This window comes from Pleuronectes platessa, chromosome 23 (assembly GCF_947347685.1).
Source record: "Pleuronectes platessa chromosome 23, fPlePla1.1, whole genome shotgun sequence".
NCBI classification, from domain to species: domain Eukaryota; kingdom Metazoa; phylum Chordata; class Actinopteri; order Pleuronectiformes; family Pleuronectidae; genus Pleuronectes; species Pleuronectes platessa.
Window position 1 is genome coordinate 14767680 of NC_070648.1, and position 16405 is coordinate 14784084.

General features: G+C 41.1%; 1 protein-coding gene across 1 annotated transcript in view; it reads right to left on the reverse strand.

Moving 5' to 3' along the window:
* Window positions 1-16405, reverse strand: part of adam19a (ADAM metallopeptidase domain 19a) — a 195901-nt gene that overhangs the window by 10226 nt on the left and 169270 nt on the right. Inside the window, exons 17-19 of the mRNA XM_053416049.1 lie at window positions 12167-12244; window positions 3919-4027; window positions 2768-2909 (exon numbers count right to left, since the gene is read on the reverse strand). Of these exons, the coding sequence (XP_053272024.1) occupies window positions 2768-2909; window positions 3919-4027; window positions 12167-12244 (329 nt within the window). The remainder of the gene's footprint in view (window positions 1-2767; window positions 2910-3918; window positions 4028-12166; window positions 12245-16405) is intronic.

The window sequence follows — 16405 nt, forward strand, 5'->3', positions numbered from 1 at the left end:
GGTGAGTTTACAGCTCAGAGAAACCTGTCTTTAAAATGTCTTTAGCATAGTGAGCACACATTAGCTCAAAGCATAACATGTTATGTGAACATTGCTGTTTTCCTGAATGTATTAAATCTCTTCAAAAATATGGCAGTTTGGCATAAAAATTATAATCTGTTTAGAAAGAAAAGGGTTAACCCTAACCCTTAATGTTCCTATTGAAAAGCCAAATCTGATCTATAGAGTCCAGCCATACTAGATACCCAGCTCAGCCTGAACATCAGCACCAAACCTAATGTCAACAAAGCTGAGATACGAGAGCAGAGGGGTTTCCTACCCCATCAAAAGGATCACCAATTTGGAACGTACAAATTTGAATCTGGCTTAAGGTATAGGATTCTGTCCTATTACTCTTTAAGGCTACGAGGTTTGAGGTCACCTCGTCAACCAAGACTTTACAAAATGGGACTATCACCAACTGTACCAAGACATCAGAGACAAATACTGTCCACAGATTACAACCAACAATAAAATGACTCCGACAACATGGCTGGCAATAAACAACCACCATATCTGTAGGGCGAAACCCAGTGATGTGCAAACTCAGCAGAAACCACCATGAAAACTGTCAAATCACCGGCACTGGCCATTTTAATACTTGGATGGATTGTTATTTATTTTTTAACTGTAAGTCCGTTTGGTAAATTATTTTGTACTTCAAAATGTTTTGGTTTTGTATACTTATTTAGAGCTTTTCTAGTCTTGATGACCTCTCAAAGCTCTTTAGAGTACAGTTTTACATTCACCAATTCACACACACATTCATACAGTGCATCTAATCGCAGCAATTTGTTATTCTGGGTTCAGCATCTTGCCCAAGGACACTTCGGCATGCAGATGGGTCAGACTTGGGATCGAACCGCCGACCTTCAGGTTGGAGGATGACCACTCTACCCCTGTTGGTTGGTTTTATTTCACTTTCTTGTTAAATGTTTATATGTTAGCCCAAATAGCAGTGTTACCCTTTCTAGTTATTCTAGCTGTTCCATAAGGAAATAAAAATATTGACAACTGCCGCTTTTAACTTTCAGTTTGTGAAGTGTACAGCATGTTACACCGTCCATGGAGACAACTACAGAGCTGAATCAACTGAAACTTATATTAGCGGCTCTACAAAGGAAGGATTTACTAGTGCTGTGGATTGAATTACTACATCGAGCCATACTTTAAGAACTTGTAGTGCATATATGCCGGATATACTGCAGGCTCTTAACTGATTAGAAGGCTTCATATGCAAACCGGATGGACAGTATGTGCTTAGAAATGCCTTTAATCAGCTCAAACCACTGTTGAACTGTGAGTGAACTCAAAGTATTGGCCATGGAACAAAACCAATAAAGCTGAGGGTTTTTGTTGCAGTCGCTGCTGTTGAGAGTCGTTTTAATCATCGGAGCTGCTCACTTTTCCATATCATTCATTCATGCCGTTGTCTCCCATAAGCGGCAGTTACCATAAAATCCCGCAGATGCCCAATATCACCAGCATTTAGCCTCTTCTCTGTCTTCATTTGGGAGGTCAGGGTCTTTAAAACGCTGCTGGATTCTCGCCAGACACATTTCTGTTCTGTAAATCACCGTGGAGGACTTGAGTATTTTAGGTGGCCCTAACTCAGCCGGTGTTATGACGAGGCTGTCTCCACGGCTGAGGTATACGGCTGCACTCATAAAGGAAGCTATGGGGTTTATGAGGACATGGATTTTGTTTAGCTGTGACGGAGGTGAGCTGCAGCACAAAACGCCGCCTTTTATGATGATGTGAAGATGGAAAGTTGTGGTGTGCACATCGATCCGCTGGCCGACACGCCAATGTGCACTTCCTTCTTTTCTTCCCGTAATTCAACGCTTCCTACCCTCCTCCCTTTACTTCCTCTCTAATTGATTTATTACTCCATAAATGACCTGATTTGCTGCTGCCATATTTCCAATTCTTTCTTCTTTTCTACCCCAGTTTTTTCTTCTTCCTTTCTTCTTTCTATGCAGGATTTATTTCCTTCAATAATAAATATTGTGAACAGTGTATATTTTGTGTGGGGAAGAAACCAACAATATTTGAATTATTTGCATTTTTCTTTTAAGTCATGTAGTCCATTTGTCTGTAAAATACCAATACATAGAGAAAGCCTCCTATATCTATTTACCAGTGCAAAAGTGGATGTCTTCAAATTGCTTGTTTTCTCCGAAAAAACATTTCTTTTTTCCACTTGTAATTTATTTCTCCGTCAGACTGTGTCGGTCTCCTGCACACTGAAGTGTTGCATTGGCCTGACAGTATGTCAAGGACAAAATAAAACTAATATAACAAGGGCCTTGTGGGTCAGACTCTGGGCTTAGATTCGAATAAGAGAAATGTAAAATCCAACAGTGACAAAATAAGAAAAAACAACTTTGAATTTATATGTGATGAATAGTTAATGCATAAAAAGATAGAAAGACAGAATGAATGACATTCAGACAGACAGGCAGACATATGGCCAAACAGACAGACAGAAAGACAAACAGAAATTAAGACAGAGAGACAGAGAGACAGAGAGATAGACAGACAGACAGACAGACAGACAGACAGACAGACAGACAGACAGGCAGACAGACTGATGGTCAGAAACTAAGACAGACAGACAGACAAACAGAAATTAAGACAGAGAGACAGACAGACAGACTGATGGTCAGAAACTAAGACAGACAGACAGACAGACAGACAGACAGACAGACAGGACATGTCCCCGTACTTGTTGCTCTTGTTCTTCTCTCTCTGGGAAAGCCACTTGTGGTAGTAGGACGTCTTGATCCTGTAGCAGTAGAAGAGCAGCAGCACTGCAGGCAGGATGACGAGGAAGGCAAACAGGAGCCCCACCACCAGCCCAACCTGACCTGTGCGCACACACACACACACACACACACACACACACACACACGCACACACACGCACACAGTAAATCATCATCAGTCACACATCATTCCTCATTGTATTAGTGATATGATGTTTACCCTCCGTCAACCATCTTCTTCATAAATCAGTCTTTATGTTGTCACCTAATCTGAGCCCATATACCACCTCTGTCAGGTCTCCTCCTCCGGTGTTGTCACAGGCAGAGCAGGACGAGTGCTGACAGAAAAAAATGGCTTTTTCTTTGCTCCAATGAGAGCGATACATCTTAATATTTGTGATTCAACTGTTGTGGTTCCTGTGTTGTTTTCCTTGGAACGATGTGTTCAACAATGCCCAATCAGCAACCATCCTTGTCTGAATCAAGCACCTACCTCTCCAATCCAGCTTCATGTTGTCGAGTTTTCTTTTTGCTGCTATCTGCTGTGAATTAGTTGTGTTTTCCGGTTGGACTTTGTGTAATTTGCGTTGTTGTCTGTGATTGGCTGCTGTGATTACCTGAATATTGTTGTGTTTTGGGATTTGTTGACGTATTAGCGACGGCTGTGGTTCATGAGGAGGGAGGGATCGTCCACCATACAGAAGGTTGGTGGTTTGACCTCTGGCTATACCTGTCTGTAGGTGTCCTTATGCAAAATACTGAACCTCAAATTGCCTCTGATTGTCAACAGTGTATAATTAGCATGATTGTAAAGAGCCCAGCGTATAAAAGCACTGCATGAATGTGTGTGTAAATGGGTGAATGTGACTTGAACTGTAAAGTGCACTGTGTGGTCAGTAAGACTGGAAAAGCTCTCCTTCTATCATATATATATATATATATATATCTCATTTCCCATTTTCCCATATGTCATTGTGTTTGGAGCTTCACAGCCATAAATAAGTGATGTCGAGAGTCGGTAAAAAAATCTGAAATACAACTGCACACATTAACCTATTTTCACAAGTGTGGACAGTTTGTGTGTGTGTGTCTTTGTGTGCGCCCAAACTCACTGTCATACTGGATAGGTCCACTGTCCACACTGCCGCCAAGTCCTGTCTTTTCACAGAAGGGTGGTGCCCAGCCTCGATTACAATGGCAGTTCCCATTGCTGTTACACACCTGCACACACACACACGCACGCACACACACACACACACACCCAGGAACAAGGCGTGAGTAGATGTGATTTGTTGTTCAGTCTCAGTATAATCTCATGTACATGTGCCTGAGGTGTACCAGTCAAATTAGAAGCATTAATGTCTTGTTTACTATACTCTGCCACTGCATGGGTTTTAATGAGATTTCCTTTTTTCCACCTCATAACCGGAACAGACTGCAAAACACAGAGATTATCAGCAGTGATATCTCCACACAAGGTTTTTTCCATTATGTGATGTCAAATGCACTTTCGTATATTGTTTCTTATTGTGTGAGGGATGCCAGTTATCTTTGAACTGGAGGGCATGCTTCCTTTGTCGCGCTTTGTGAGTTCCCACGACTTCCTCTCGGGCAAACTGCCCTAACCCTAACCCTGAACCCTTACGGGCCCTCAGGCACCAAGGTTCATGGTGTGGCAAGCATGAAATCACCCCTGTCTCTTTCTTTGATTGGTTGTTAGTAAGCAAGTCTACACAAAAAACTACCGGACAGATTAACATGAAACTTGGTGGAAGGAAGTGGTTTAGGTCAGGGATGAACTCACTAAATTAAGGTGAGGATCCAGGAACTCTTTTTCACTTTCTTTAACATTGTGAGATAGAACGTTTTAAAAATCTTTGTTGAATTCTCTGCGAAAACAGGTCGTGGATCTGGATGAACACGTTTAGGGGACTGACATTAATGAGCATTTGGTGAAAAATCTGGATCTATTGAATTTGAATGTGGTTTCATAAGGAGACTGTTGCAATTCTAGTTGCACATGTGTTTGGTATGAAGTGCCATTAAAGCCCAATACAAACTTAAAAGCTGTTTCTGAAATTATATACTTCTGAAATCAAGCCTTATACCTTTATCATTTCCGTTAACATTAAATGATGATAGTGGATATCTCAAAATAAATGTTGTTGGTATTTTGAATCAAGAAAAATATATGAAACAAACCAAAAATGGTCAAACATAATGAAGCTGTAGTGTGTGGTCTGCTGTGTGCACTGTAGACCTGGTACTGTCTACACAGGTAACCTGCGTGTTAAGAGCAGGTAGCTCTTAACACGCAGAGTAAATCCAAGCTTAAAGGTTAATCTGGTCCTCGTCTTAATGAAGGATCAATAAATATTAATAAGCCATTAAGGCAGAAAGTAACTACAGCATTAGACCTCCGCTTCCTTTCCAATCTGTACCCTTAGCGATAGGGCTTTGATTATTTCAAACTTCCACTTCAATTACCATTAAGGACTTGAAACGTTCTTTATTGGAAATATGCTTAACTTGAAGAGCTGAAATGTGTTTTACTTTGATATTTTGATATTAAGCACATCACAGTGTTACTTCAGGTACAGTAACTTATGATTAGTGTTGGTGTTTATGGAAGGAAAGCACTAACTCAGTTAACTGACATGAGCAAGATTAGGTTGGTGAGAGGTTATAAATGTCGGTTTTCATAAATTTTTTGTTAATTACCTAGCCCTACCATCAACAGGGGCTTAGACAATAGAAAGATCATACAGAGCACCATATCCCAAATCACCTCATCAACTCAACCCCAGTCATTTCCTCTTTTCACCTTCAAACAGCATAAAACTCTTCCGGATGATTTATAACTGCAAAAGAGCTGATGTCATATCAATTTATCAAAATAGTCTTTGATTAAAAAGTCAAAGATTAACACCTGTACACACAACAACTCTGATGTAGACGTTAACTCGTTTGTTGAATCTCCTAGCTCAAACTCCTGTTGCTGAAACTGCTAATGTGGGTGGAAGCTGAAAACACTCCAACCAGTTCTTTTTTTTTTTTGGGGGGGGGGGGGGCATTTCAGGTACTATGGTGCAATTTTTAACAACAGACCGTTCTGAATTCACAACCACTCTCATTCACTGACTTTTTCCACCATGGCAAGGGTGGCGGAGGCTCATGGGTATTGTAGTATATAAATGCATCCGACGTGTCAAGCTACAGACACAACTTCTTATCACAGAAAGTAACACAATCAGTTTTGTGCTGAGACTATATAAAAAAAAAAAAACAGACCTCTGAATAACGAACAGTAACAGACAGGCTCCTTCAGGACCCGGTTTAACCAGAAAAATGTCCCTCTCACTTCACTACATTTGGCAGCATTTAAGAGTTTTTAATTGACTAACTTGAACATTTACCCAGAGATTAGCTTTTAAACGTGATTAATATCTCCAGACATCTTGTGTAATTCACCACCTCTAAATGGAGGAGAAAATACCGCCATGCTCCAATTACACCGAGATGTAATTATCCTATCGGTGATTAACATGCCTATATACCCCATAAGCACTCAGTCGACATGAAGGGCTCCCCTTTATTTCAGATGCAGGTTCAGGTTCTTGTGCTGTTTTTTAAGGGCTTATTTTCAAAAGGCATTTATAAATCCAATAAAGATAAAAAGCTGCATGAAATGAAAAGCCACCTGGATTAAAACACGCCTTCAGTGATAAATAACATATCCTTCAGTCGGCGAAGTCTCCAGGTGCTCTAATGTGTTTTAAGCTGCTATAGTAAAAAAATCTGCTGTATTCCTTTTTGAAAAGATGCAGACCAGCAGTGCTCTCAGAACCGGCGATGTTCATTTTTATTTGCGTGCAGATCCAATCACTAAAAATTGCCTGAGGATCAGTAAATGAATGAATCAAATAATAATGATAAATGATAAAAATACAAAAAACACACTCAACACAGGAGGAGACCCTAAACTGGAAGGAAGGGAAAGCAGTCTATTTAGAATAATCCTGACTTAAAGCCATTTCCATTTTTCATCACTGTTAAAGAGAGAGAAGTGAACAAAAGGGACAAACAACACAAAACAACAAGGTAAAGAGAAGGGATTAAAGGAAGAGAGGCTATATCTTCTTCTTGCTCATAATATTTCAAATCCTAAGACATCCACTGTCTGGTGATTGGCGAGTCCGTTCCTAATGTAGTACATGGGAAATTCTACAATTCTTACTCGAGTCCCACAGTTATTTTTGCCAAATAGATATATATTTGACATGAATAGGACAGGAGCATAGGGTCACAGTGACCTTAACCTTTGACCATCACATCGACTCGAAGTCGACATTTGAGTCTAATTTGAGGAAATTCACTCAAGGTGTTCTTATGACCTCGCAGAGAGATGATGGATGGACAGACAAAGGGACACCCTTAAATCTTAATACCTGGAGCTACAGCTTTTGCCGGCTAGATGGCATGATAAGCTGGATAATTCACTCAGTCCTGCTTGATGTGGTCTGACTTATTCACTCAGCCACTCTGAAGATCGAATATAGATGAAGCTCTTCACTGAAGCTCGCTTGACCTGTGAGGCTGATAGGGTTGACAAATTCTGGGAATATTCAAAGTTGGAAACTTTCCATGGGAAATAACCGGAATATACGGGAATATACGGAAATATATGAAAATATACGGGAATTAACAGGAATTAACGGGAAATTTTGTGGGTAATTTATACTAACTGTATTTACCTTGTCATATACAGACATAAATATAAACATTTGTTTTGTCATAGGCTGATTTGAGCCCTGAGGAAACTTTGGGCACTTGACTGTATGCTTCTGCATCTTTGTGTCATTCTTATCATCGGTCTTTGCATTGTATTTGCAATGTACACAGCCTTTCCTTCTACATTGGCTGGGGTAAAATGTCTCCACACATGAGATAGTGCACGTGGCATTGTTCTCTAGAATAAGATGAGAAAAAAGCTTGTAAAAAACACTAATGCAATGTCAGAGATATAAATAGTTGGCCAAACAATTGGAATAGTCTTTAAAAATAGTTTACAATTGATGGATAAATGAATAGAAAGAGGCTAGATGGACAGATGAGCCCTTCCTCAATTAGCATGTTAATATATTTTCCCCAGTAATATCATCGAAACTTACCTGACTAGTCCTGCACACTACAGCAGGCCTCAATAGCCCTGCTGTAGTGTGCAGGATGCTGGGAATTATCTGTGCATGTGATGGAGAAATGCACAGTGCAGGGTTGAAATTCAACATGCAGCATGTGCTGCATTCCATACATCTTTAAGATGGAGTTTTGAATGATGTTTTTATTGCTGAGCGTTTAATTTGCGTATAATTTTTTTTTTTTCAAAATTCCCCAAATTCCCGAGCTGAATATTCCCATGGAAAGTGTCCGGAAAGTTTCCGGAAATTTACCGGAAAGTTTCCGCCCCTTTGCAACCCTAGAGGCTGACTCCTCCCTGCCTGAATCCGGCTTCCAGTGGCGGCACACCGCAGAGTTTATTCGCTCCTTCCAGATCAGTCCACAATAACCTCAGATGCCTTTTCACCTCAGCTGCTCTCCCACCTGCCCTCCCACTGAGCCTGTCATGTGGGAGTCAGACACACCATCAGTGACACACTCTGAACATTTCTTCGCCGTCAACATGGACGCACGTCTTGCTTGTTGAACGAGTGCACAGTCAGGTTGCAGGGTACATGGATAATTAGCTCATCAGCTGTAGCACAAAGATTAACACCTGTTAGTTCAGATGCGGAGTCGCCTAGATCTTGTTTTGCAACACCACCGCTAACACAATAGTATCAGACCTCAGCTTGTAAGCTGCAGTTATCAGCGCAAATTTAAGCACAAGTTATCATGTTTTTTCTGTGCCTCTGCTGTCAAACAGCAACCTGCACACTAACATGAAAGTAGTGCATTTAAGGAGATATTGACTGCAAACAGAGATTACATGACTGAGGTACTGATTTCTGCTGTACTGAGATATCTTGACTTTTATTTTTATTTTTGCTCTGATGACACAAATGCACATGGATTGATCCACATCACAGAATTATGATACTGATAATGTTTTGTGGTACAACCTGAAAGTGGAAACTAACAGCTCCCATTTGTATCTCAGGCTGGCTTGCACATATCACAAAGGAGAGCCACAGAGGACTGAAAGGAAAACTGTCGACTGTTGAATTCTGACAGGGTATAATGCAGGTTTAATTTTTTCAGGGCAGACGAAAATTTCAACTGTCAGCATGTCAGCATCTTAGGTCTGGAACCCCCTATGTATTAAAAAGCCACACTGGTGGAACAATAATGGCAACTGCCATATTGCATTACACTGCTGTTTTCTTTTCTCAGCCTGGTGGGGCAATATACAGCAAGATGACAAAATAAATCAGAGTTTTCAGGGAAGAATCTGCCCTTTTCAAAGTGCTGTCTAAAATTAAAATGACATCATTGAATTTGATACATCTTTGCAGCTATTGTCAGATACACTTGGATACAGTTGGTTCCAAGTAAGAGTTTTCTTTTTTTATCCACACATTGAAATGTATGTTAACCTTTCTGGTAATTTTATATTTACAATGCATTCAGACAGTATTTAAATACCTTCACCTTTACATGTTATGTAGTATACTTATGATATCATTGAAGTAATAAATCAATCTAAACTCAACACCCTTACTGACAACTAAATGTTTGAATCATCTGCAAACGTATTTCATTGGGGAAACGGAATCATCCAAATGATAGAGACTTATGTTTTCAGACCCTTTGGCTATGACACTTGAAATTTAGCACAGGTGAGCCATTGATATAGATTTATATATTGATACAAAAAATATATTTTTGCTGCATTGAAGGTTCCCAAGAGTGACAATGGCCTCCATAATTCTTAGATGGAAGAAATGTGGACCACCAGGGCTGTTCCTCGAGCTGGCCGCCTGCTCAAACTGAGCAGTCAGAAGGAGAAGGAGGGGACAGAGACCCCGTGTGTCACTCTGGCTGAGCTACAGAGGTCCATGTGGAGTATGGTTCTTTCCTCGTAATCACTACATATTGTTGATTGATAGTGGATGTTAGTGTCACAGGTTAAGTTTGGGAGTCATTCAGTTATGCTAGCAAATAAGCACACAGCAGGAAAGCCACTCATTACCTTTTTGGGAAAGGCTGATTTCTAAGCGCTTAAAGTGCAGTGCCAACTTCAGCACAATAGAGATAAAGCCTCTAGACCAGGGGTGGGCAAACTTTTTGACTCGCGGGCGGCAATGGGTTCTAACATTTGACAGAGGGGCTGGGCCAGGACCAGATGGATGGAGTGTTTTTGTGAACTAATATAAATGACATGGAAAAATCATTACATGAAAGGATTTGGCCTTTAACAAGTTGCAAAGCATTTATTTGCAAGGCAATTTAACAAAAATTCGCCTTCGGAGATTGCTATTTCGAATGCCACCAAAAAACTTGCCTTGGTAGTTGACTCTTGAATCGCAGTTTGTCGGTGATTTTTTTTTGCTGAGTCTGTAAATTAGCCACCAAACTCTGAGCCGTAGCCGCCCGTTCTTGCGTTGACTGCTTGCTAGCATAGTTAGCATGCTTCGTAGCAAAGTGAAGCAAAGTGACGCTGAGGTTTCATTGATGATATTTTCTGATGTGACATCAGCCGGCGACAATAAACTTTGCCTGCAGTGGTTATCCTAGACGATGTTGAAGGCACGACAGAGGCCAGAGTTGTAAAAATGAAAAGTCCAGTTCCATCTGGGTGGACGGCTCACTGACTGCTCCCAGGAGACAGTTTGTATCTTATTGGAAATGGAGGACATCTCACTCTCTCTATAGAGGTGGAATTTCCCATCAGTGACCATATCACTTTCTGGGTTTCATTTGGCGTCAGCGAGTAAGGATGGGATACACTTCACAGTGGTGTGTGCACATCTGTCCACATTCAAGTTTTCATGCTCTGCACCTGCTCCTCCTGCACAAATTCACTGAGATAATTTGCATCTTGCTTGGAGCTAGCTTCACGGACTGATGGAAAATAACTATAGCATTATGCAGAAACTCGTATTTAATGGATTTCCTTTGAAAAATCATTCAGTGGGTCAACACCAGATCGATGCCCACATTCCCTACTTTAGATAGCACCTTCAGAGGTCAACTTCGGAGTTGACTGACAAACAACTCCAATCTACATCCCCATCTTGTCTTCAAGTTCCTCAGGGTCCACATCACTGATGACCTGACCTGGACCCATCACATAGACTCCCTCAGGAAGACGGCCAGGCAGCGACTCTTCTTCCTCCGCAGGCTGCGGAGGCTCCACATGGACTCCAGGATTCTCTGCAATTTCTTCAGGTGCACCATAGAGAGCATCCTGACTAGCTGCATCATCGCCTGGTATGGCAGCTGCACTGCCCTGAGCCTTAAGGCTCTACAGCGGGTGGTGAAGTCTACCCAGCACATCACCAAGACGGTGCTACCATCCATGGAGGACCTCTACACCAAGCGGTGCAGGAAGAAGAGCAGCCAGATTATTAAAGACCCCTTTCACCCCAGCTATAAACATTTTCGCCTGCTGCCGTCTGGCCGACGGTACCGCAGCATCCGGGCCCGCACCACCAGGCTCAGAGACAGTTTCATCCCCCAGGCCATAAGACTTTTAAACTCCTCTGAACTGCAATAACTCCACCAGACCAGCACAGTGACATATTTGCATATTTGCACCATTGCACAAATTGCACTATTGTGGTTTTATTTTCTCTTCAGTTGTTTTTATATATATTTATATATATATACTTTATTTTCTATTTTAAATTTTGATATTCTATTTTATTCTATTTTATATTATTTCTATTTCTATTTTTTAGGCTGTTATTACTTGAGCATTGCTAGAAGAGAGCCTGTGACCCAAGCATTTCACTGCCAGCGACTGCTTAATGTTATTGTTGTGCATTTCATAATAAAAAATCTTGAATCTTGAATCTTGAATCTTGAAGTGACAGGTGTTTGAGTCCCAAACACTCCAGAGCTTGGTTACTGACTCATAAACTATGTATGATTCCTCCTTATCTGCCTCAGGCTTGCTTGTACTGCTCCATTAAATAGTTCATCATTTCATTTGCTGTTGTATTCCAGCCATCTATTTTCCTGCCTTTCTCGACAGACTTGGCGACAGAGCTGCAGAGCGCTACCTTTGCCCAAGGACACAGTGTGACAATAAGATTAGGGAGCCTTGCCCAGCAGCTAAGTGAGTAGAGTCAGCTGCATGACTCGGTGTGCTTGCGAGTGTGTGTCTGTGTGTGCATGTGTGTGTATATGTGTGAATACCCCATTGCCATGACAGCGTGCGATGCATGTCTCCAGCTCGGCGAAAGAGGCATCTTGGCACTGGCGGTCTCTGCACACCTGTGGCAACACAAGCAGAATGATCACATACTGTTATAAAGATTACAGTACACAAACACACACATACACACTAACACACAAACAGACACAAACAACCACACAGGCTTTGATCGGCATGCTGCCAGTGCCCTTGGGCTTTGGAACAACCTGGCTGCCTGGGGAGATTGGGCAAGCAGCATGAGAATCCTGTTTTAGATCAGAATTCTAAATTTACACTAAATTTAAATCAGAAATAGGAATTCAAAAATTGTAATGATGCTTTATTGAGCTGCTATAACCAAATACGTCTCTTATTTGAATAACATTTTAATTTTAACAGTAGCAGTGGTATGATGTGTCATTTTATTCTGAGCTTTGTCAGTCATCTATCCTACAGTGTAAGGATAGATCATTTGGGAATAGGCAGGAGTAGAGTCATTAGTTTTAGTCACTGACACTAATCTAGGATGAAAGGCATTAAAAAGGTACAAAAGAGCTGAAGTCTGTTGTTTTGTCAGTTCCTGCTGTTTGGGGAGGAGGTGATGGAGGAGTTGAAAACACAGATTTGAGTTGAAAATCCAAATTCTGTCAAGAGTGATCACAGTCAAACACAGATCTACATTTCATCTGCCTTCAAGTCAATACCCTTTTTCAAGTTTCTAGAAAATCTATAGCTTTTAGGGATGAGGGAAAAAGGCCAAAGGACAACTGAGTTCACGTATTGGAGAGTTAGTGAGGGCCAGCTTGTGGGTTCCGTCAGGGCAAGTATTAATGACAAGACTTACAAGGTAGCTTAACACTTTACATATGAAACACTCTATACAAACAGACAAGACACAAGCTACAATATATGACGAACACTATATTGAGAACAAGGTTAAATTACAGAAGAAGCGCTTGAAGATGCTGGAACGTTTTTATGGGGTGATATTTCCTTCACTCTTAAAATAATGATGTACACAGTTTTGTACCTTTGCCTTTTTCCATTCTCCAGTATAGTTTTTGAATCTGAATGTTTTATCTTTAATTTACCACCGGAACAAGAGCCGTTCAAAAAATGGGCACTCACTGTTAGGCTCCATTAATATGTAAGACATTTACTGCTACTAGATGGTGAACTAGCACAAGCATCTTGGACCAAAGCAAATGATTCTTCTCCCTCCCTCTGTGTGAAACATTTCGGTTGATGAAGATAATGAGGATGTGTTGAAGACAGGTCTTTAAAACGTATATAAGGACTGCAGTCAGCGACCCAGGGATCTGCACATTCTCCGTGGGCCTATGCAGACAATAGAAGTTGCTGAGTATGGCTGGCATCATTGCATAGCTACGCCGTATCCTGCCCATAGACTAATTTTATGTTTACAACCGAGACTACTGCAGAGCCATCTGACCGGGGAATAAAGCTGATTCACACGATGTTAGTCTAACTGATGTTACATGAACATTGGATGTGGGTTCTCGTCTAGTGTCGAAGGAGCTTTTGTCTGAGCTGTTTAAATAAAAAAAACTAGTCTCTTCAGTAGAGGGCTTCTTTCACCTGAATGTTGTTCTGCAGTCTGACATCTAACTTTGGACAGGGCCAAACTGGTTTCACAGGGAGGGCGTCACCTGCACTAACATTGACGCACAAATGCACTAACATGGTAACATGCCTGCACCAATAAAATAAAATGAAGCTCAGATCACAACACACACAACACACACAGAAGTATTTACCCCACTATATCTTTATACTGAAAAGCTGATAGCTGCTGTATTTGAGATTAAATGACGTTTAAATTAGAATGTCCTATCTAATTTTTATGAAGAAAACTAATGAGTGCGTTTCTTAAAATTCCCAACTGTTTCTTTCACAGAGGAATTTGAGGTTTTGGAGTTTTTTCACACCACTCTACATCATACGAAGAAATAATCAATTAAAAATGATTGGCTGTCAACATTCAAAGACAATATAATCTGGATAAGGTTTGAAACTTGGAGAAAAACACCAAACTTAACTTCATAGACCTCCTGAAAGGTCACAGTGGCAATGGTAGAAAAGTGCACCATCAGGGAGACTGTTTTCTTCCTCCTAAGTTGCTCACACAGTCACATGCATAGTTTCAGCGATACCTAGGCTCCACCAGCTCATCTTCTTTCTATCCAATTACAACTTGACAAGCTCAACTTGAGCCAATCACCCTTAAAAGCTGTCAGAGTTTAAAATGTCCTCTCTCTGCCCTCATTCAGCTGTCAGTTCAGCACTACCTCAGTTCTGGATACATGGTCATCTGCTCAAATCATCCTCCTGAAGCCCCTCATCGAAGATTCCAGTCTGCTCTATCCTTCATCATCACCACCAGTTCAGATCAAAAGCTCCTGATGCATTGTCCTCCTGATGCATTGTCCTCACACTACTCCGCTCCTCCACTCCCTTCACTGGTTACCAGTGGCTGCCCATATCCGTTTCGAAACATTGGTTCTTGCTTACCGTGCTGCGAACGGATCAGGTCCAGTCTACATCCAGGACATGGTCAAATGTTACACCCCAGCCCGTTCACTTCGCTCTGCATCTGCCAATCGGCTTGTTGCCCCCTCACTGCGAGTTAAATGATACTTAAATAGCACTTTGTAGTTTGGCTTTCTAGAAGAAATTGTCCTTTCTTGATTCTTGTTGTTTGTACCCTCATGGTTGAATGCACTTATAGTAAGTCGCTTTGGATAAAAGCATCAGCTAAATGAAATGTAATGTAATGCAAGGTAATGTCCCATTGTGTTCTACTTCCTGCTGGGGTCAAAACTCCAAAGTATATTTCACAATAAATCATGTATCAGTCGAATTTGTTCTATAAGTCTCTCCTGACTGAAACAATCTTTTACACTATGTACAAAACAGCACGACTCTTCAGGAGCAGCACGTGTCTGTTCTCGTGCTACTGCAGGTCATAGTCGAGCACTTTTTTTCTTTAGCACTCCATCACTGTGTGTTACCGCTAATATTAGTTGGTACTGTATGTCCTGCTGAGCCTGTTCTTACGATTGTTAGCAGGGGAATCAATTTAGTGTAGGTGATTGTGCGACTGGGTTATTAGAAGCGGCAGTTTTGTGCATTTATGGCTGACAAAAGGCCAGTTCAATATGATGACTCAAAATTCATCTGCCTGGATGGCAGACAATATTCTCTGCTGCCTATTTATAATATATTACTCATGCTGCACTATTCAGTTCTGCCCGCACAATAGCTGAGATGGAATTCAAGTGGCTGGAATATGCTGCAGAGGCAAAGCAATATAGACAGAGAAATATAATTTACTGTTGGAAAAAAAAGGGGAGTGCAGATATCACTCGGTGTGTGTGCATTTTCATATATTTATATGAATCTCACATGCATAATTCAGCTTTATTTTGTATGGTTTTTGTGTGTTTCTGTAGGTGGATTTACTTGAGAGTTACACTCAATACAGCAACTGGATTGAAAACGGGTTTCAAACAAGCACCTGACACATCAAAGGCCTTCTCCCATTGACACTTACTTTTGTATAAATTGGACTTCACGTGAGAATATTAATAAGATGTCCTTTTGAAGGTATAGATGAAGATTTTTCCGCACATCCTTATCCGTTTGAGTTAACCTTCCAAAGTTGTTTTAGTAAAGAGACAACGTTTTCATGCAGGATGCTGCAGTGCGGTTTGAGGATAACTTTCTTTTTTTAAAGTAAATCCTCATGAATCATGTTCAGCTCTCAATATTTTTAACTGTAACCGAAAAAAGTTACAGGGCTGCATGCTGCAAATTATAAGTTTGTTTTGTTACTTCCCAGATAATCTGGCACCCTGAACTGAAACAGCAGCTACAGTTCATATCACATAGCTAAACACACTATATCCCATCACTTGAGATATGTAACCCCTACAAACAGTACCACAGTAAAAGAAGAGATAACCCAAGTGAAGTACATTAATATTCTGACAGGAGGGTGGAGACACTGCTCTGGCATGTTGTTTCCTGGACTGAGAACACAGCTTTAAGTCCTGTGTGATTGACATTTGTTAGTGCAGTCAGATTCCTCCTCCCTGCTCACAGCTCTACTGCAGCTCAGATCAGAGTATGGGGCGGAGGGGGCCTGTTCTCGGCAGGTGGCCAGATACAAGTGTTGAGCCAAGTGTTGGTGCTGATCAAAAACCCTGTTAACCTAATGG